Source organism: Vigna unguiculata, chromosome 5 (assembly GCF_037176805.1).
Source record: "Vigna unguiculata cultivar grain cowpea cultivar isolate G323 ecotype 2 chromosome 5, ASM3717680v1, whole genome shotgun sequence".
Lineage (NCBI taxonomy): Eukaryota > Viridiplantae > Streptophyta > Magnoliopsida > Fabales > Fabaceae > Vigna > Vigna unguiculata.
In genome coordinates this window covers 38,609,926-38,631,343 of record NC_140796.1, presented here as the reverse complement: position 1 = coordinate 38,631,343, position 21,418 = coordinate 38,609,926, and the positions used below count along the sequence as shown (strand labels likewise).

Genomic DNA, 21,418 nt, shown 5'->3' with positions numbered 1-21,418 from the left:
AGTTTTTAAATACACATTACACAAGTCTGAGTGTGCATTGATTAGACGAGTCTGAATATGATTAGACGAGTGTGTCCATATACGTATTGGACAAGTCTAACAATACATATTAGACGAGTTTGTCAATGTATTGATTATACGAGTTTAGCAATACACATCAGACAGATCTTTCCAAACAGAAATTGGAAGAATATAGCAAAATAAAAAATTACATCAACCTAACCATATACATTAGACGAAACTATTCATACAATAATTAGACGAGTATAACAAAAAATATTAGAGAAGTCATTTCATATGTTAATTAAACGAGTATAACAAAATTATTAGACAAATCAAGGAATATATTGATTAGATGAGTAAAGAAAAAACATTAGAAGAGTTTGTCAATGCATTAATTACACAAATCTAACAATACACATTAAATGAGTTATTCATATATTGATTAGATAACTCTAGCAAAGTACATTAAACAAATCTTTCCACACAAAAATTAGACAAGTCTATTAATACACATTCGACAAGTTTGTTCATTCACTAATTAGATGAATCTTGTAATACACATTAGACGAACTTATTCATATTTGATTAGATGGTATCGCGAAAAAAATTAGACAAATTTAGCAATACACGTTAGATGAGTTTGTTCATATATTGATTAGATAAGTATAGCAAAAAATATTAGATGAGTAAATACATACATTAATTAGATGAGTCTAAGAATACACATTACATGAGTATCTCCATGCACTCATCAAATGAATCTTACAATACACATTAGACAAATTCGTCCATATACAAATTAATTAGATGAATCCAACAATATACATTAAATAACTTTGTTCATACACATATTAAATTAGTCTATTAATATACATTAGACAACTCTATTCATTCTTTGATTAAATGAGTCTTCAAATATACAATAAACAAGTTTATCCATTAATTAATTAAACGAGTGTAACAATTAGATAAATATATCCATACATTGATTGGACAAATCTATCAACACATTAGAAAAGTTTATGAATACACTGATTAAACAAATCTAACAATATACAATAAATCATACATTGATTTATATTTTTAGTAAGTTTGCTCTATATATTTCTACACATCCTTTATATTTGTACAAAATCTAGTATTTATATTTTTAAAAACATTTAATTTCTAAACCTATAAATAATTTGTTAGGTTGATTATATTCATAATTTAATTATAAACTTAAAAATGTTAATTTATTATTTCTTCAATTTCTAAATCGATTTTAAGAAACACAAAAAATACTTTGTGCGTAGACATGAATTTAAAACTAATTAAAAAAACATATTACAATGATTATGACACAGAAGCCATTGTCGTCTAGTCGAAGATAATGAATTTCATTTTTTTTATGACTAGATTTACATTCTTTTGGATTACATTTCTTAGTAATTGACCTCTCAATCCTTCAAAAGATTACTGTCATGAAAACGCGATTATTATGAGGATATTGTAAAACCGTTGTAAACAAATATCAAACTCCTCGACGTAGATAATCTAATCATTAAGGTGTTGAAGAAGATTAGATCACACCAAATGATTGGATAAATGCTGCAAACTTGAAATATGGTGGAGAAAAAATTGATCTAACCAACACCTCTAAATACCTCAACTACAATAGGAATGCTACTTTGGTTGAAATGTTAATGTCGGAGCTTCGCGAATGTCTATGCGATGTTGACTATGCACAACTCCTACAAGAAAATATCTTCATGACGTGAGAAATGAAACATAATAATGCCATTAATTGGTCACATCATATCATTGATTATATGCGAAAATGAAAAACTAATAACATATTATTGCTTTATGCTCTTCTTATAACTCGTATTCTCTTTGACCTAAAAATTGCAAGACTAAATTAGGGTGGTCAAATTTCCTAAACGTGAAATCTCAGAAAGAATTAAATGTAGTCAACATAAACAGTGCATGGCAACGTTGCATAGGTTACCATGAGTAACATGACCCTGACAAAGAAGACCACGAAAATCCAGATAAAGATTTCGAGGTTTAAGGACATCAACCCTATCTTTCCTATGTTAAACCAAATACAGGATGGTATTAAAGGACTGCAACAAGGTGTGGATGAACTACAACTAGCTTTCAATACCATATCCCGGAGCCTTTGTAATGGTCTCCAACATGTCCATTAAGGATTGATGGAATTGAAATTTGGATTCAATAACTTACCAACAATATGGGAAACTCACGTATTATTTGTGTTATTATTTTTTATAATTTTATGTATTTTTTTAATCCATGATTGTAATTAGTTATTTTCACGGTTAGTTAAATATGATTGTTGGAATATTAAATTAATTGGCATGCTATTATTTCATTAAACATATATTTAAATTTCATTTCTAAATTGAAATTTAAAATATTAAATTTTTTTAATAAACTTTTATGTTTCTATATTCAAATAGGGAAAATATTTCATCATATATATATATATATATATATATATATATATATATATATATATATATATATAAATAAATGTTTCTAAATATTTTTTCCATTACATATAGGGATTCCTTCATAATTATCCATTATTCAAATATAACTTACACTCATGCTTAATAAATACACCCAAGGGTATATTAGCAATTATTTATATAACAATTAATTTTTTATGTTTTATTTTTAGGTACATTAACTACAAACTTCCTCATTCATTTTCACTCACTTTCCTCGTATTTAAACAATCCTATATTCCACTATCTTCGCCCTTCTTTCTTTTCCTTTCCATACCTACCCGAATCCACAGAAAGTGTTAATTTGAACTTGTTTTTCTAGTATTTTAATATGGCACCCGAAAAAGGAGAGGGTGTCTGCTTGAGCAATAAACATGATTTCTCTATAAGAGAGCAAGGAAGATGACAACACAATTAATTTTGAATGTTCTTGAAGTTCAGTCTGATGAACATATTCCTATTGTTTATACTTCTAACGTTTTAGAGCAGATTCATAATGGGTCAGACCCGCTTCATAATAATACTTTTCATAGTTTGAGTACCAGGGAACCTGAAGCCGAGGCTATTGCTTCTCCCGATACTAAGGCTACAAATAGTTCTTCTGATATGGCTGCTGCTGCATTTAGTTCTGCAGCCAAAGAAATTGATTCTAATTCCAGGCTTGTTGTGGATGCTAATATGGTTTCTAAATTCTGATCTAATAGGGTGCAAGAGGAGGAAGAACAATTGAGTAAACAAGATGATTTTGAAGATGAGGCTATCTCCTTATAAGTAATCCCATATAGCAGAAAATTGGGCAGGCCACCTAAGAAATCTACAAAAGCTCAGAAGACCACAAAAGCTGGTAAAAAGAAAAAGTATCACGACCTTTTTAGAGGGTTGTTTCATGATGGAGGAAGGCTCCATGTTGACGAAGGATTCACCCCAACCAAGGATGGAGGCACATGCTTAAGAAGACTAAGCATGTTTAGAAAGGAAGTTCACTAATCCTTCATCCCTTTCATTTGCATTTGTTATTTTTGATTCCCTAAGTTGACTTAGTTGAATCAACTTTAGTTGACTTGTTGACCTTTGACTAGGTTTGACTTGTTGATTATAGTTGACTTGACTTAAGCCAACATGCTAATCTATGTTTATTTGCTTTGTAGGTTAATTAGGAGTAAGAATGCAATGCTAGGTGGCGCATGGTGATTGGGGAGCATAAATGATGTGGAGAAGAGAGTAAAGCAAAGGCATAAAGCATAAAGAAAAAGGCATAAAACAAGTGTACCTATGTACCTTTGGTCTCCTTTGTTTTTAGCACACTATGGCCACTTTTTAGAGACATGAGACACATTCTTGGTCTCCTTTTGTGCTAGAACGAAATTAGCGTTGCACACACCATAATTAGCTTTTTTGTCTCTCATTTTTGTAACCTTATTTGACCTAGTTTCTAGAAGGTAGGGTTAGGTTTTTGTAGAGACATCCTTAGGTATCTTTTATTTGCATAGAGGCCCTTAAACTCTTCTATTTATGGGGGTGCTCTACCACTTGTACAAGGGTTGAACATTTTGAATCAAAACACTCTTGTTTCAACCACATATCCGTGAGCTAGCCCTCCTTCCAAGGAGTGGAAGAACTCTTGCCTTATCTTGCTTATGCAAGTGGTGGCACCATACACTCATCTCTAGAGCTTGGTTTGGCTTTGCCCCCTCTATGAGTGGTGTGCTCCACTTCCATAACCATTACTCTCTTCTCTTCCATTTTACTTTGTTCTTCTTTTTTCATTGCAAATTCGTTGTGTTTTTATTGCTATTTTCGTTGTTAAGAACTCCAATCCATCTCTTCCTTCTATTGTACTCTTGGAAAGGAACCTTCACATCTAAATAGCTTGCTATCTTAATGTCTAGTGGGGATTTCCTTGAGTTTTCTTAAACAACTCTTCATCATATTCCATAATCTTAAAAGGAAACAAGATAATCCTTCATCAAGTCTCCCTTTCTCCTTCCTTATATCTAATTTGTTCTCTTTTTTTCCAGCATGTCCTTTCAATCTTATATCTTTAAGTCAATTAACCAAGTATTAAAATTGTTCACTAACCTTTGATGACAATTCCTTTGATATACAGGAACCTAATACAAGGTGACTAATTGAAATAGAACTTGAATCTTATACTATTTTGAAACTACTCCACATGTGCCTTGTCTTACATCTCCATCTCCTAAACTTTACATGATTGTTTGTTACATCCTCACTTGTCAAATTAAAAAAAAATGGTTCCTAAACTTAGTACTCCTTATATGTTAGAATGTGGGTCATGTCAACTAAGAAATCATGTTAAATATTCTTCTCCTGAAAAGTTTGAATTGAGACATAATTATTATTTTTCTATCATCCACTTCGATATTCGCGAACTATGTCATGTCTCATCTTTTGGTTTTAGGTATTTTATTACCTCCAAATATAATTAGGCTTATCTTATGAAAGATTGTTCCAAATTGTCAACTATCTTTACATCCTTTTAGAATGAAATAAAAATCAGTCTGGCCAAATAATTAAAATTGTACAGAGTGATAATGCCAAAGCGTAACTATCTAATTTCTTTATAGTTTTAAGTTCACATGGCATTTCACATCAATCTACTTGTCCACACACCTGAAAAAGATGGTATTGTAGACAGAAAAAGTAGACACTTGGTTGAGACAACTTATACCTTATTACATGGTGCCAATATATTGGTCCATCATTGAGTTGATGCTATCCTAACTACTTGTTTTCTTATTAACAAAAATGTCATCTTCTCTAAGCAATAGTGTTCCTTATTCCAAGGTTTTTAAATATTCTCTCTTTCATGTTTCCTCCGCTTGTTTGATTGTGTATGTTTTGTTCATTATTTGTCACCAAGGTTGAATAAACTCTCTACCACCTATATTAAATGTGTCTTCTTGGACTATTTACAACTTCAAAAACGGTATCGTTGTTATTCTCCTAAAATCAAGAAGTACTACATGTTTGCTAACGTTAAGGTTTAGGGTTTAAGGTTTAGGAAGGGAAATAATGAAAGGGGTTGGAGAATGTATAATAGGAAGTGCAACTTCAAAAACGGTATCGTTGTTACTCTCCTGAAATCAAGAAGTACTACATGTTTGCTAATGTTAAGGTTTAGGGTTTAGGAAGGGAAGTAATGAGAGGGGTTAGAGAATGTATAATAGGAAGTGCAACTTCAGAAACGGTATCAAGGTTACTCTCCTGAAATCAAGAAGTACTACATGTTTGCTAATGTTAATGTTTAGGGTTTAGGAAAGGAAGTAATGAGAGGGGTTGGAGAATGTATAATAGGAAGTGCAGCTTCAAAAACGGTGTCGTTGTTACTCTCTGAAATCAAGAAGTACTACATGTTTGCTAATGTTAAGGTTTAGGGTTTAGGAAAGAAAGTAATGAGGGGTTGGAGAATGTATAATAGGAAGTGCAACTTCAAAAATAGTATCGTTGTTACTCTCCTAAAATCAAGAAGTACTACATGTTTGCTAATGTTAAGGTTTAGGGTTTAGGAAGGGAAGTAATGAGAAGGGTCGGAGAATGTATAATAGGATGTTTAAAAAAACAAGTACTTAGTAGTTTGGGGGGTGAGACTTTTTGAGAAAGTTTATATATTCTTATCTCGAGGGGTGCTGAGATAAGAAGGATTTTAGTTGTTGAGATAGGGAATGTCCCATGTGAAAGGACATTTCCTTTGTAAGCGGATGCTTGTGTTTTGAATAGATAATCAATGAATAATACAGAAAAGGGGTCTTTTTTTTACGTTTTATCTATCTTGTTTTGTCAATTATTTAGAAGGCACTCTCTATCTTGTTTTGCCAATTCTTTAAAAGGTACGTAATAGATTCATATGAAAGATTTCACTTTCTCTGTAGTCAGGGACATAGTGTTCAATAAATACTTTAAACAAAAGATGCAAGCATACATCTCAAACACAACTAAAAGTACAGTACCTTATTTATAATATCTTCAATCGAGTAATCCAATGCTACCAGGTGGCCATACCTAGTAACATACAGCATTCGGAAAACTTTTAATGGACGATTTAAAATCAGTAAATAGAACAAATTCGTACTTGCCAACAACTGTTAACATGCACTTTTTTCCAATCATGTAAAATATTTGTAGTATAACATAAAATGGTTCAACTAATTAATCAGAATGACCTAGCTTCCGCACAGCAAATGATGTTTTCACTTTTCACTGCAATAATAGGTCAAATTATTCGAGGTTATGATATCTAAATAAAGCAACAAATAACAGCAGTTGCCTTATACATTACTGTTTCAACTATGGTTCTGATACAAGGATAGATCAAAATATTCAAGGTTATGATATCTACAATCAGCAACAAATATCAGCAGTTGTCTTATGCCTTACAGTTTCAACTATGGTTCTGACTACAATGATAGATCAAATTATTCAAGGTTATGATATCTAAGATCATCAACAAATAGCAGTTGCTGCCTTACCTTTACAGTTCCAACCATGGTTTTGAAAACCGGATTGGATTGGCCCCTAAACAGTCTAATCACTGTATAAAACCCAAAAATTTTAGAACCAGTAAGAACCGGCCAAAACACAGTGAAAACCAGTTCATTGAACCAGTGATTCAAAAAAGAAAAAATTAAAACTTAATATAAAAACCAAAAATAAACAAAAAGTCATAATTAGTAATGTTCACAAATTTCTACGAATTATAATACCAACTATTATTGTTATACATGTATATCAATTGATATTATTTACAAATTTTGTATAATTTCCTATTATACCAATTTGTCACTTTATTTTTATTTTGTAAGTAATTATTATTTTTAGTAGACGCTATTGTAATTTATTAATTTAACATTATTATTATGATATATTTTATTCAGACTTTTATATGTATTTTGACTGTTAAAAAAATACAATGATATTTTTTTTTAGTATTATAAAATTATAATACTATACTCCCTCCCGTTCTTAATATAAGACATTTCTAAGGTAAACACATAAACCAATAAAAGTAATTAATTCAGATGACTTTGTTGAATTTAGAAAATAATGTCAGCAATGTACAAAGTTTACCCTCCTTAATGACTTTTAAAACTATTTTCTCGTTGTTTATTAATAAAAAAACACACATATCCATAATATTAATAATGAGAAATAAGGAAAAGAAATTTAATATTTCATAGAATATATAAAATACCTTACCAACAATTTCTTTTAAACTATGTCTTATATTAAGGGCCGGAGGGAATATTTAATTATTACTCCCACAAATACTCATAATGTTTAATAGGAATAAACAAGTAAAATAAATCTAAAGTTGTATAAAAATTATAAAATGTCTTATTAAAAGAACCAACAATTTCTTTTAATATGCGTCTCATGGTAAGGACTAGAGAGAGTATTTATCAAAATCAGTTCAACCAAAGTTCAGTCAAGGTTAGACTGTTGAAACTTGAACTTGAGTCTTGACCGGTTCAATGACCAGTGTGCTTTTATAAACATTGGTTCAACTACAAAATGACTGATTTATCCGAGTACACTAGTGAGGAAAAGAAAAACAAGCTTAGCACTGTATTAACATAACAGTACTAATACAACTCTACCTCACTCAGCAATTTTATGGGAAATAAAAAATGTTAGACCACATGAAGATAAGAGAAAAGTGCATCATGAAATTCAAACAATTTTAAGATAAAAGAGAGAAACTTAAAGAACCAATTCGTAAATCATACAAGAACGTAGAATGTATGAGGTACAACACTTACCCGGAAAAACACTTTTCCTTCTATGAGACCATATGGGACAGGACCGAAATGGCGTGAGTCACGGGAGGCATAAATGTTATCCCCTTGAATCCAAACATGCCCCTTTGGCACCTGTGGAGAAAAGATTGATAAAACAGATTATAACAGCAATTAAAGCATAATATCAAACAATGGACGATTAATAATAACTACTTATTGCCTCTTAAGTTCAGCAAACAAAAGTATTTGGATTGGCATGATAGCCTAACCAAAATGGCATGGGCATAAAAGTTAGGGTGTAGGGTTTAAAATAAATGAGTGTATTGCATTATAAAAAAAACACTATAATATTTTACTTAAAAATATACTTGTTTTCAGCCTAAGGAAAATGAAATTTTGACTGACATTACTATTCATCACAAGCAAATAACTCATCTCTTCAAGTGACCAAGTGAGTAAAACAGAAACGTATTCGATCTGTTTAAGACTCTTCTGCCAAGTTATTATACATGGGACAGAGCTGCTGTGTGGCACCAGCCAGATTACTGAAACTGTACTTTTCCATTCTATATATAGAGAAGAAGTAGAAAATTACTCTAACCATTCTCTTAGTTCCACATATTCTTAAATGAAAATGGCACCTAAACATCAGAGTCAGTTGAATGAGCAGTCAAAAAGACCCGCCTAACTGGGACACAACATAAAAACAACTTATGATAAATCACAAATTGAAAGCATCAACCGATGGCTTTCAATCTTATGAGTCATGACTAAAGCAACTCACACCTGCCTTTACTCACTACGATCTTGCATGATTATACAGTTAAGCTACTACTTTATTAGAATTACATGTATATATACTCTATACTGCAAATATTCATCTAAATTCATAACAGAAAAAGAAAGGGGGCATTTAGGTTGATGTTTTCTGAAGTTTATCCAGGAAAAAGTGAAAACGGAAAAAGAAAACATTTTGAAACAGAAAACAAAGTGAAAACAAAAAAAGTGTTTTCACAAATGAATCGATCCCTAACTTCACAATAGGTTGAATCTCATATTTGATATCTAACATAATAAAACCATCAATGAGGTACATTTCAAAGACTTCTGTTCTCTACCAATATAAAGTCAGTTTATACCGTCAACAAATCACAATCCATAAGAACAATCCCTGACATAGTGGTAAAGTTCAATTTTGGTGACCCATTAGACTTGGATTTCAATCTAAAACAGTCTCTTTGCATATACAAGTGAATGTGCAAGAACAAGACATACAATGACCCTCATCGCACTTTCATATTGCGAGGAACATTCTTTGTTGACTTTGACAATTGTTGAGAAATTTCTAAAGGATAGACCAGAGAGACTGATCACCTCAGATATGTAAGTTGCCTATATGAAAGACTTGACATCACTTTCAATATAAAACCTTATGACTTAATGTTCATGACCTTTCTATTCTTATATGTGACTCAACTTTTTCATTTCTGCTTGATATGAGATTTTCAACTTATATTTGAATTCTAAGAGTCTTCCCCTCAAGTGTGAGCCTAAATGCGGTTCGGTCTTACTCCAACAGACATACTTGTCTACGTTAGAGTTGGACACCAAGATAAACCTCAATGAGATTAAACACAAATTAAGTATGAGTTGTCCATATAAAAGACTTTAAATTACCTACAACATAAGACTTTAAGACTTGATGTTAACGAGTCTTTCTTTCCTGACACCGAATTTTCTCATTTCCTGTCATCTTTCATCTTTTACTTGAATTCCTAACAATAATTAGATTCCTAACAATAATTGGATGACAATGTAAAAACAATTATATTCATTTACTACAAAAGAAAAAGAAAAAAATAAAAACACAGATTAATTCTAGAGCAAATGAAGAACAAACCACTAAGCACACACACCACTGCAACTTGAGAAGCTTCAGAGTGCAACGGGTCGAAGTAAGTGACGGTGTCCCCTTCCACGGCCACGACGCGCTTCGTCAACCTGATCTTAGGGTTTAGAGGGGACCGAACGAGAACCAAGTCGCCGTGGCCGACGTTCCCGAGTAGCGGAGAGAGATGGTCGGCGAGGAGGATGTCGCCGGTGACGTTGAGAGTGGGGAGCATGCTAACCCCATACGCCTGCAAGCAGGGAATGACGCAATTGAATCAAAAGAGTATCCGAAAAGCACCAAGAAGGGGAGAAAAGCTTGAATCTTTGAAATGAATACGTGAAACGGGGAACAGAGGTAGTTGCTGGTGAAGTGAAGCCAACACAGGAAATTCACAGTGATGCTTGTGCGGTCCAACGCTTCCTTCGCTGCGCTTCTCCATTGAGCTGCGTGACCCAAAAACCTCATCTTTCTCTTTCTTTCGGTCTCTTCTTTTCGAAGCTTGTTAGTACACCATTCTCTGAGAGCAATAAGCGAAAGAATACTCACTGAGGTTGCAACCTACAAGCAATTTATGGGAATATAAAGGAATATTTGAGAGAAAGGGTTGTAATCTACTTCTTTTAGGAATTAGGAAGTTTCAAAAAAAAGTATTTATGCCCGTTCGACGTTTTCTTTTATTAGAGTTAATTAATTGTATATTATTAAAATTAATTTATTATTACATTATTACATGCCCAAAAGTGATAGAATTATCGTAATTTATTGAAATTAGAATAATAAGAAGAAGAACTAAAAAAATGAATAATAAGATATTATCATAAATTTGGTTGTAATAATATAAATTACCTTCAAAAAAATTTTATTACAATAATTTGATATAAACGAATTTGTTGAATTTGAATCAGAATGAACAAATAAATTACTTATATGACTCCACGTAACGAAACAAAAAATATTGATTATTTACACTATATACTATTTGTCGACTTTTAGGTTATGATAATAAATAAAAATTATTTCTTTTAATTATTATTGAAATAAAAAATGTTATTAAATTTATAAAAGTATATTTTTAAAAAATAATTATAAAAAATAGTTATAGAATCTAAAGAAGTAAGGCCTTTTATATTACAAGAGCAAAATGGGCAGGGAAATACACTAAAAAAAGTTGGAGTTTGAATCAAATTAGTGTTAAATATGTTTTTAGTCCCTTAATTTTTAGTGAAAATTGGAATTAGTCTCTCTTTGGAATTTTATATCAATTAAATCCCTCATCTTTAATAAATGGGTGACTAAATTAGTCTAAAGTTTCAAAGAGAGACTATTTTCAATTTCTACCGAAAGTTAAGGAACTAAAAACATATTTAACACATCAAATTATTAGCAAATTTACACAACAATGACATATTCACTAGGCTGGTCAAATACACTTAAAAAGAGTTGGAGTCATCTGGTGAAAGTTGTGGCAACTTACGAACCCTTTATTATTATTATTATTATATGATTTACTTATAAAATTTTAGTATCAAAATTTACAATAATATCTAACTTAGAATATTCACATATATGCTTATATATTTTACAGTACGATATGCATCCTACAGTCCCCCCCTGCTCATATACTAGTCTTCAAACATGAGGAGGAAAAAGGTTATGGATAGGGTTCACTTGGACCATTGGAGGTAAGTAAAAGGTAACTCCAATTTGTCATTCAATGATAATAAGTGCATTTGGACTCGAAAGGAAAGTGATAGTAGAGTTTCCATTCCTCTGAAATGTCACACAGAATTATTTACTACATTTGTTTGACATGCATTTCCTAGGAAGACAACCACGATGTCAGCGAAGAAGGGATCAGGCATGTTGGGAGCAACCATCTATGATGAGGTTATAAAATTTTGTTTTTCATACACAATCATAAAACAGGAAAGTGAGACAAATATCACATAAAAATATACAAGATATCATAATAATATAAAATAGGATGGAAAATCTTCCAAATCCATAAAATTGAATTTCATCATACTTTATAAAGATATTGATTAATTTTGTAGCGACTGATCAAGATAAATGAGCTCATGGACAACAAAGTAACTCAAGAACATTTCATCTTGAGTAATACTAACTCGTTTAAATCCCCAAGGTCATACATTCAACTACAATAATCAAATCTTAATTTATCATAAACCATATAATTATATAAAGAAATAAATAAATAGGGTCAAATGCATAATTAAAATAAATATAAATAAATAAATAAAAGTACCAGTACGTGACTAGCGATAAATATAAATAAGTAAGTGAAAGTAAATATAAATTGAATAAATAAGATCAGTGCACAACTAAAGATGAATATAAATAAATAAATAGGAATGGAAACTAAATATAAATTAGAATGAGGTTAGGGACACCTCAATTAAAGTAAATATAGAAATAAAAATAATTATGAAGAGATAAAAAAGATAAAAGTAAAAGAGATAAAATAATAGACGTCTCCTCTCCTTACCTTATTTATTATGGAAAACACACCAAGGTTGTATCGAGACTTTGGTGATAAATTTTTTTTGTCTTCGTTGTTGTAACTTCTCTCTCTTTGAATGGATCCACACAGAAGCTTCCCTCTGTTTTTTTTTTCTAGCTTATCTATTTCGCTCTTTATTTCTCTTACCCCACCCTTATTAATATTATATTAGGTAATCATTACTTCTAGTTTGATTCTTAATTAACTTAGTTCCTATACTATTCTGATTCCATTAGTTCTCAACATCCAATCCTAGATTTTTTTCTTTATAATGAAAGGATAAAAGATAGAAACGAATATGCTAACATTAAATGTTTCTAATCTCTTCAATTTATATATACATACATACATATATAAATATATATATATATATATATATATATATTCTCTTTTTCTTTTCTTATAATTTTTATTAGATACGATAATAACTTTCTCATTCACTTGTTATTCAATCCACTATCACTTTGTTTTCAAAGATTTCGCATTTGATTGTTACCCATTTTTCATTTATTCATTTTGCATTTATTCAAACTTTTGTATATAAAATCAAATATCGATTATTATTAAACGTATATTCATAATTTGTATATTCATAATTTATTGTATTATTAGTTTCAATAATATATATATATATATATATATGTATATATATTTATTTATAGAATATTCAACCATCATATATATTATAAGTACTGTCAACATGTTTTCTCAATGAAGATCTTAAATGTGGTTTCTTTAAAATATATTGACTTGATCACAAAAAAAAATATTTGTTAATAGTGTATATAATATTATTATTGGGATTTTATTTTGTAATGTTAGAAATAATAAAGATAAATAGTATAACTCCAATGCATTGTATATGAAAAATAATCAATCATTAACTTTTAGATGTTAACATACTAAAAATATTGTGGTATAAACTTTTTGGATGTTACATTTTCTTCCCTAGATACAAAAATTTCGCCCTTGAATTTTTTTTATTTACTAAAATAATTAGGGTAAATATCTTTTATTTTTTCTTCTAACTCCCATGTAATATCCCCATTAACTTCATTCCACATGACCTTTACAAGAGGAATTTGTTTGCCTCTCAGTTCCTTGACCTTCTTGTCCATAATTTGTACAGGCACTGCGTCAAATGTAAGGTTATGCTTTAATTGTACTATATCAGGTCTTATTACATGTGATGGATCAAAAATATATTTTCTTAATTGAGACACGTGAAAGACATTATGAAAGTTGGAAAGAAAAATGGGTAAACAAATTTGATAATCAACAAGACCTTTTTTTCTAAGAATTTGGTAAGGACCAATGAATCGGGGAGTGAGTTTCTTCAATTTTATCACCCTACCAATTCTAGTTGTTGGTGTAACTTTCAAGAATGCATGATCACCTTCTTGAAATTCATGAGGTCGTCTTTTCTTGTCAGTATAACTTTTTTGTCTACTCTGAGTTGTTCTCAATTTTTCTCTAATCATTTTGATTTTCTCGGTTGTATATTGAATCATGTCAGGACCTAATACTGAATTCTCACCGGTCTCAAACCAACACAAAGGTGTTCTACATTTCCTCCCATATAATGCCTCATAGGGTGCCATACCTATGCTGGAATGGAAACTATTGTTATAGGTGAACTCAATCAAAGGTAGACATCAGTCCCAACTATTAGAATTTTCTAACACATAAGCTCTTAGTAAATCTTCCAAAGATTTAATGGTTCTTTTAGATTTTCCATCAGTTTAGGGATGATAAGCTGAGCTAAGGTGAAGCTTGGTACCTAAGGCTTGATGTAAACTTCCCCAAAATTTTAAAGTAAATCTAGGGTCCCTATCAGATATAATACTTATTGGAACTCCATGTAACTTGAAAATTTCTCTTATGTACAATTTAGTCAATTTTTCCAATGAATACCTAATGATAATGGGTAAGAAATGAGCATACTTTGTTAACTTATCCATGATAACCCATATGGAATCAAATTTTTGAATGGTTCGTGGAAGGCCAACTACAAAATCCATTGCTATACTATCCCATTTCCATTCAGGTATATATAAGGATTGTAGCATTCTTGTTGCCTTTTGGTGTTCTATTTTAGCTTTTTAACAAACTAGACATTTTGCTACATATTGTGCCACTTCCTTTTTCATTTTGGGCCACCAAAACATTTTCTTGAGATCTTGATACATTTTTGTTGTGCCCGAATGTATGCTTAATTTGCTTTTATGTGCTTCTTCTAGAATCATTTCCTTAATTTCCTCATTATTGGGTACACACATCCTATCCTTAAATCTCAAAGTTCTGGTTTTATCTATGCCAAAATTCTCCCCACCCCTTTGACCTATCAATTTCTTTTTCTTATTAATGAACTCATCACTTTCTTGTGCCTCATGGATTTGCTTTTGTAAATTGTTAGTGATCTGAATGGAGTTTAATTCTATTTTATCATGGTTTAGGGTGACCGACAAATTCATGTCTCTAAATTTTTCTAACAAATTCATTTCATGAATCATTAGTGAAGAGACATGTAAAGATTTTCTGCTTAAAGCATCTACCACTACATTTGCCTTTCCTGGATGGTAACACTAGTGTAAAATAGGCTTTTTATACCGGTTAAAAAAAGGCTTTTTATACCGGTTCTAGCATCGGTATAGATGCAGGCGGTATAGAAGGTTTGATCTTTCTACATCGGTTCCATGGCAGGTATAAAAAAATTATTTTTTATACCATTTCTAAAACCGGTATAGAAAGTCCTCTTGAAAATGAAAAGTTATGTAAGAAAAAATGACTTACTATACCGATTATAGTTCCAACCGGTATAAAAAATTACACATTTTACACCAAGTATGACCTCAACTGGTATAAAAAGTGATTTATTATTTTTTTTATGAAAAATTCGTTTATGCTTCTTACCACATACCAAACCTGTATATAATTACCCAAAACATCAAAAAAACAAATCTGATTCAATCTAATATTTACATGAAATTGAATGTAATGTTTATATGAAATATAATACTACTCCAAAACGAATTACTACATAAGTCATAAAACACCTAACATCATCTTATATATTGTATATAATTACCCAAAACTTCTAGAAAACAAATCTCATTCAATCTAATATTTACATGAAATAGAATCTAATGTTTATATGAAATATAATACTACTCCAAAACGAATTACTATAAGTCATAAAACACCTAACATAATCTTATATACTGTATATAATTACCCAAAACATCCAGAAAACAAGTCTCATTCAATCTAATATTTACATGAAATAGAATCTAATGTTTATATGAAATATAATACTACTCCAAAACGAATTACTATATAAGTCATAAAACACCTAACATCATCTTATATACTGTATATAATTATCCAAAACATCCAGAAAACAAGTCTCATTCAATCTAATATTTACATGAAATAGAATCTAATGTTTATATGAAATATAATACTACTCCAAAACGAATTACTATATAAGTCATAAAACACCTAACATCATCTTATTTAAACACCTAACAACAGCTTTTATTGAACAGAAGAAAAGAAAGTGGCGAAAGAGAAGTGACATATGAGATAAAGAAGGACAAAATTCACAAGTTAAATTATTAAACAATGAGAAAAGCCAAATTCTTCTACTCGTCAATTTCTTAAAATAAATAGGAATCCTTATGAATCAACTGAAAGAAAATAATAAACGAACCATGGAGATTCAAAATAGATGGGTGAGAGAAAATTATTACCTTAAAAGTGAGTTTTGTGAAATGAAATTAAACAATAAACCAAAGTCTAAAACATGAATGATGTGTAGAAAATAAAAAACATGTATGATTTAGTTTGAGTACATCAGTATATGAATAAACCACTGCTAAAGAAGAAAGAAATAATCAGATCCATACCAGAAAACTAAATCAGAAGTCAATTCATTACAAGTATAGTAACCACCGAACTGACCTTGGAAGGATGCACAGAAGATCGATATTACCTATCCAAAAGTCTTCCCAAGAATGAAAACCTCTGCAAAACAAAAACTAAAACCTCTTCAAAACAAAAATGCTTCTACTTTTACATCCAAATACGAATTACATTCCCGATTAAATCAAATAATTTTTTCAAATACTTTTAGAATGAGATTCGTTGGATGCAATGTCATTCGCTGGAAATGAGGTTTAGCACGATTTTTCTTTCTTTCTTAAATTAGACTTTGATAACTTTAAAAGTTACCTTATACTGATAAAAGAAATTTCCCAAAAATATGTACATAATAATTGAATAACACGACACGAATGAATAAAGTTACTCTCAAATCAAATCTCAATAAATAATAAAAACCTTACAAATCCATCACGTGATGTGTCTAAGCTCCTCCAACATGCTTTTTTTTTTCTCGGAATCTTGACTTGGTAGTGAGTAATACTAGAGTCTTGAATTTAACTAAAGTTTAAACATGCCTTAAAAGTAAGCTGGTTTAATTTTGAAAGAACATATATAAAATATTTCAAAAAAAAAGAAAAATCTTCGTGCCTTCGAAAACTAAGAATAATTATAAATATGTAAAACGTATAAACATTATAATTTCTTAGAACTAAACAAATTATCGTAACTTAAAAACGAAATGATCGTAATTTTCAAAAGAAAATAGACATAAATGAACATAACTTCAAAAGAGGAGAGTGAAGCATTATACAATAGTCAATGTTGCTTCTTACCAAAAGGATCTTCCCTTCTTGTGCTGTCTCTGCAGAAAAAGAAAACAGAAAAAAAGAGAGAGAAAATAAACAAGTGAAGAACAAAGACAAACAGAAATAAAGTTGAAGTTCCTTAAAGAGATCATGAAAGTTTGCACACTGACATAAAAGGTGACGTGTGTCATCAAAGATATTAACCTCATTTATTAGACATTCGATTTTATTTTATTTTAGTCAGCAAACCAAAACAAAACATTGCCTCACTTTCTCACTGCTCTGTGTTTTACCTTCTACTTACGTCTATCAGAAAATATAACAACTCGATTTCCCCATCCCCAATCTTCCAATCTGAGAAACTAAATAAGTCGACATAAAGTAATTCAATAGAGGTGACACTTCAACACACATCATGTAGAGAAACTTTTAAGCTTAAGCAATTGGGAGAAAACAGAGATACGTTTGTCTGACACATAGGAAAGAAAAGAAAAATAACATAAAAACAAGTAGGTAGAGTACAAAAGCAAAAGCAAATAACTAAATTTGACAGATAAAATAATTAGAGTAATTATATACAAACTTATCGTTTCACTAATACTTACAATTGTTTGTATTGTCTCTCTTTTCTTATAGCAACGTATGTGAAGATTGGTATGAAGGTTTTAATTAAAAGATGGTTGAAATTCAAAAAGAGGCTGTCCAATTTAATGGTGGGAACAAGAAAGGAGACTCAGAACTCTGTCCAATTTAATGTTCAGCTGTTGAGAGAGCCAACACATCGTTTCGCTTATAGATTTGTTTCTTCTGTCTCTCTCCTTCAGCGCTTTCTAATTTATGTTCTTCACTCTTTCATGCCCTCACATCATAGTACTACTTCTACTCTTGCATTTATGCATGCATTATCAATTATTAACATTCATCATCAACTCCACTTTCCTCTCATCATCAACGTTATTTCAACAATTATGAGTCATTGATCGGAAGAAAAGACTTAGATAGGAAAACCTGCCACTACTTTAACACCAAAAAAGAAACCTAGTGCAATGGCCACACTTTTTGTTTAGGGCAATGCATTTCAATTATCAGTTCTAAAGATTTTATCACACTGGCCTGGCAAGAAGCAAATTAAAAAGAAAAAGGTTTATGGTGTGCGGTGAAAGGAAAGTAAAGGGAATCTTTCTAAGATATAAAAATAGCTTATATCTTACGTGAAAATAGTTCAAACTGATTTATTCAATTATAAAAAAAAATTAAAATCCATGTGCTTATTATAACCAACTCATATTTGGGTGGTACGTTCATGAAGGGAACACACTCTACACACCAACTCATACATTTTGACATATACAATAAAGTAGTATCACAATTTTCTTGTTAGTGTGTCTCCTTTTGGTGAATTTTCGTAATTAATTAATTTCAAAGCTACTACTCCTAAAATGTTTCTGCCACTGCACCTATTAATCTAGGAGGGAATTCTGTGACTCTGAATGACTAATTTATTCCATGCCTCGTTTAAGAAATTTCATTTCAAGTTTGAAAGAGACTACAGAAATCACGTGAATTTGAAAGTGATCTCCATGATGTACATTGAGTCCATTATCTTCTTTGGGCCTTTGGTCCTTAACTCATTTAAGTTTGATACTGATATTCTAACAGTTCTTGTTTTGTTCACAAGAAAAAAAAAAGCAGTACTGGTAAGCCAATTGAAGAAATGGTGCTTTAATAATGCGCAACTAAATAATGTTGCTTCCTAAGTTCGATTAAAATTAGAAGTTTCTATGGAATTATTTTTTGTATTGACATTCTATTTGAAATTTGAAAACAGTCACTACATATAATTGTCTGATAATCTCGAGAATCACACCTTTAGAGATGAACACAAAAGGCTAAAACATATCTTATGGAGAGCAACTCAGAAGTTAGTCATAAAAATCTATTGGTCTATTTGGAAAAGAAAAAAAGAAACAGGAAAAACAACACAAATAATGATTCCTCTTTATTTGATGAAAAATAAAAATTGACTTTATAAACAAAATATTCTTCTCTTTTCCATTTTGTTTCCTATTTGACAACCAAAGGAAATGTTATGACTCCCACCCAGTACATGAGATCAGTGTGTTTTCTCTTCATTTCTGCTAATAAAAAGGAAATGAGAGCACACAGAGGAAGAATATTCACTAAATACAATCCAAAAGAAGAAATAATTAAGTAAAATATATTTAAATATACAAAATAAAGCAGATGAAAAAAATCTAGAGAAGCTCTACTCCTGAGAGAGAAGACTTTTGATAGTCTTTATCCAAGTAAGCCTTTAGTAACAGACATAACTAATGGATTTCATATAGTACAACCTATGATCAGAAAACAATAATCAAGGAAAAAAAGAAAAATGATTGATCACAACTATTAAATTTCTATTAGAGATAGTACATATTTGCAATTAAGAGTGTTCTTTACAACTATATTCCCTTCATGCTTAAATATAGCAACAAACATCATGCCACCTAACCCATTGCACGCATAATTTGGCCACAAAGTTTACGATTATTATGTAATCCTTGCATGTCTCTGCTTTCATTTTATGCTGCAAGAGTCACACTCTGCTACTCTCAAAACTTCAGTGTGTAGTTCTTATAATTTACAAGGAGCACTTTCATTTAGCATGCCACTCTTTTCTTTCACATAGTAGGACTAAAAGGAGTGAACTGCACCAGCAAAGAGATTTTGTTTAAATATGTTTTAGCAACTGAGTTCAATCCATTTAGTCCACCCTCTCCTCTGATATTTTGGTTTTTAAATTAATGGCTGCAACCATGGTTATCAAACTCGCGGGTTGACTCGTACACCCGTACGAGTCTGCGAGTCATGACAGTGTTCACGGGTTAACTCGCATATAAACTCGTTTTTTTTCAAACTCGTAATGAACTCGGAGTAAACTCGTCGACTCGTACCAAACTCGCGAGTTCGAGAGCGAGTCACCGAGTTCGAAGAACGAGACGAATTGACACAAAAACATGTTGTTGGCTTTCGGATTTTAAGCCCAAACCAAAACCCCAATGCCCCAAATCGAAAATCCAAGCAAAAATAGAGATCGAAACCCAACTCGAAAACCCTAATCGAAGAAGAAGAGAAGATCGAACTTGAAAACGTTCACCTATTTCGAAATCTCAGCCCCGGTCATTCACGTCGCAGCTCCGATCATCTCGCACGGCAGCTCTGATCGCCTCGCGTGGCAGCTCCGTCGGGTCGCTGGTTCAGTGGCGTCGTTGTTCCCTTCTTCTCTTTTCCCTCTTTCGAATTAATGACATACGTATATAATATATCTTTCTTTGTTTTTTTATTTCATTTTTTTTACTTTTACTGATCATTACATATATAATATATTATATATCTTTCTTTGTTTTTTTATTTCATTTTTTTTCTCTGGCTTTTGTTGTTGTTCTGTTACGTGTATATATATATATATATATAATATATCTAGTTTTGCTTTTTATTTATTTTATTTCTGGTTTTCTAAAAATTAAATTATTTGATTTTTAATTGATTGAGACTGGTTTATAATGTCTGGAAGTGAGACTGGCAAGATAATGTTGTAGATGATAAAAGTAGAGGATTGGGGTCAAAAAGTTTAGTGTCTGCAACCTCTGGGCATGACATTACTACCTGCCCAGAGGTTGCAAACACTAAACTTAGTCTAAATCAAATATTAAAACCAGAGTTTAATAGTATGTCCATGTGTTGGTATCTGTACAACAAAAGCCAAAATATAGGTATTTGGATTGGGCATTAACGACCACACCGAAACCTTTTTATCTCGATTATAGGGTTCGCAACTTGAATATACCAGAGAACTATCCACTAAAAGACCAACGATTAACTTGCACAAAGGAGGCAAGTTCTAGTTGTCTTAGTCTATTTCAACAAGAGTCATCACTTGTCAGGGATCACGATTTCATGATTAGAATTTGGTAGCTGGCTTCATGCAAATTCTGTCAAATCACTAATAATTTTGCAGAATTTTGGAAAATTCTGAA

General features: G+C 31.0%; 1 protein-coding gene across 12 annotated transcripts; it reads right to left on the bottom strand.

Annotated features, from left to right (window-relative positions):
• Positions 1–1,363: 1,363 nt before the first annotated feature.
• LOC114184926 (Peptidase S24/S26A/S26B/S26C family protein) lies at positions 1,364–20,733 on the bottom strand. 12 transcript variants are annotated; one of them, XM_085673774.1, is made up of 8 exons: positions 20,539–20,733; positions 17,387–17,437; positions 16,654–16,716; positions 10,506–10,686; positions 10,195–10,416; positions 8,300–8,410; positions 6,491–6,542; positions 1,364–1,736 (listed from the first exon to the last, which is right to left on the bottom strand). In XM_085673774.1, the coding sequence occupies exons 4-7, from the start codon at positions 10,632–10,634 to the stop codon at positions 6,507–6,509; spliced, it is 498 nt and encodes a 165-aa protein (XP_085529900.1). In that variant the 5' UTR covers positions 10,635–10,686; positions 16,654–16,716; positions 17,387–17,437; positions 20,539–20,733; the 3' UTR covers positions 1,364–1,736; positions 6,491–6,506. The 12 variants fall into 12 exon arrangements, 10 of the variants coding, with proteins under 10 accessions (XP_085529900.1, XP_027928138.1, XP_085529899.1 ...); XM_028072337.2 differs by having other exon boundaries at positions 16,654–16,730; positions 17,409–17,437; XM_085673773.1 differs by having other exon boundaries at positions 10,506–10,727; positions 16,685–16,730; positions 17,409–17,437.
• Positions 20,734–21,418: the final 685 nt, after the last annotated feature.

What these genes read in the sequence shown, in the direction of transcription:
- LOC114184926 (XM_085673774.1), bottom strand. Translation starts at nt 10,634, where the DNA reads ATGAGGTTTTTGGGTCACGCAGCTCAATGGAGAAGCGCAGCGAAGGAA. An exon ending in ACCTCTGTTCCCCGTTTCAC is followed by an intron (nt 10,417 to 10,505) that starts GTATTCATTTCA and finishes CCCTGCTTGCAG; the next exon opens with GCGTATGGGGTTAGCATGCT. An exon ending in AAGGAAAAGTGTTTTTCCGG is followed by an intron (nt 6,543 to 8,299) that starts GTAAGTGTTGTA and finishes GTATGTTACTAG; the next exon opens with GTATGGCCACCTGGTAGCAT.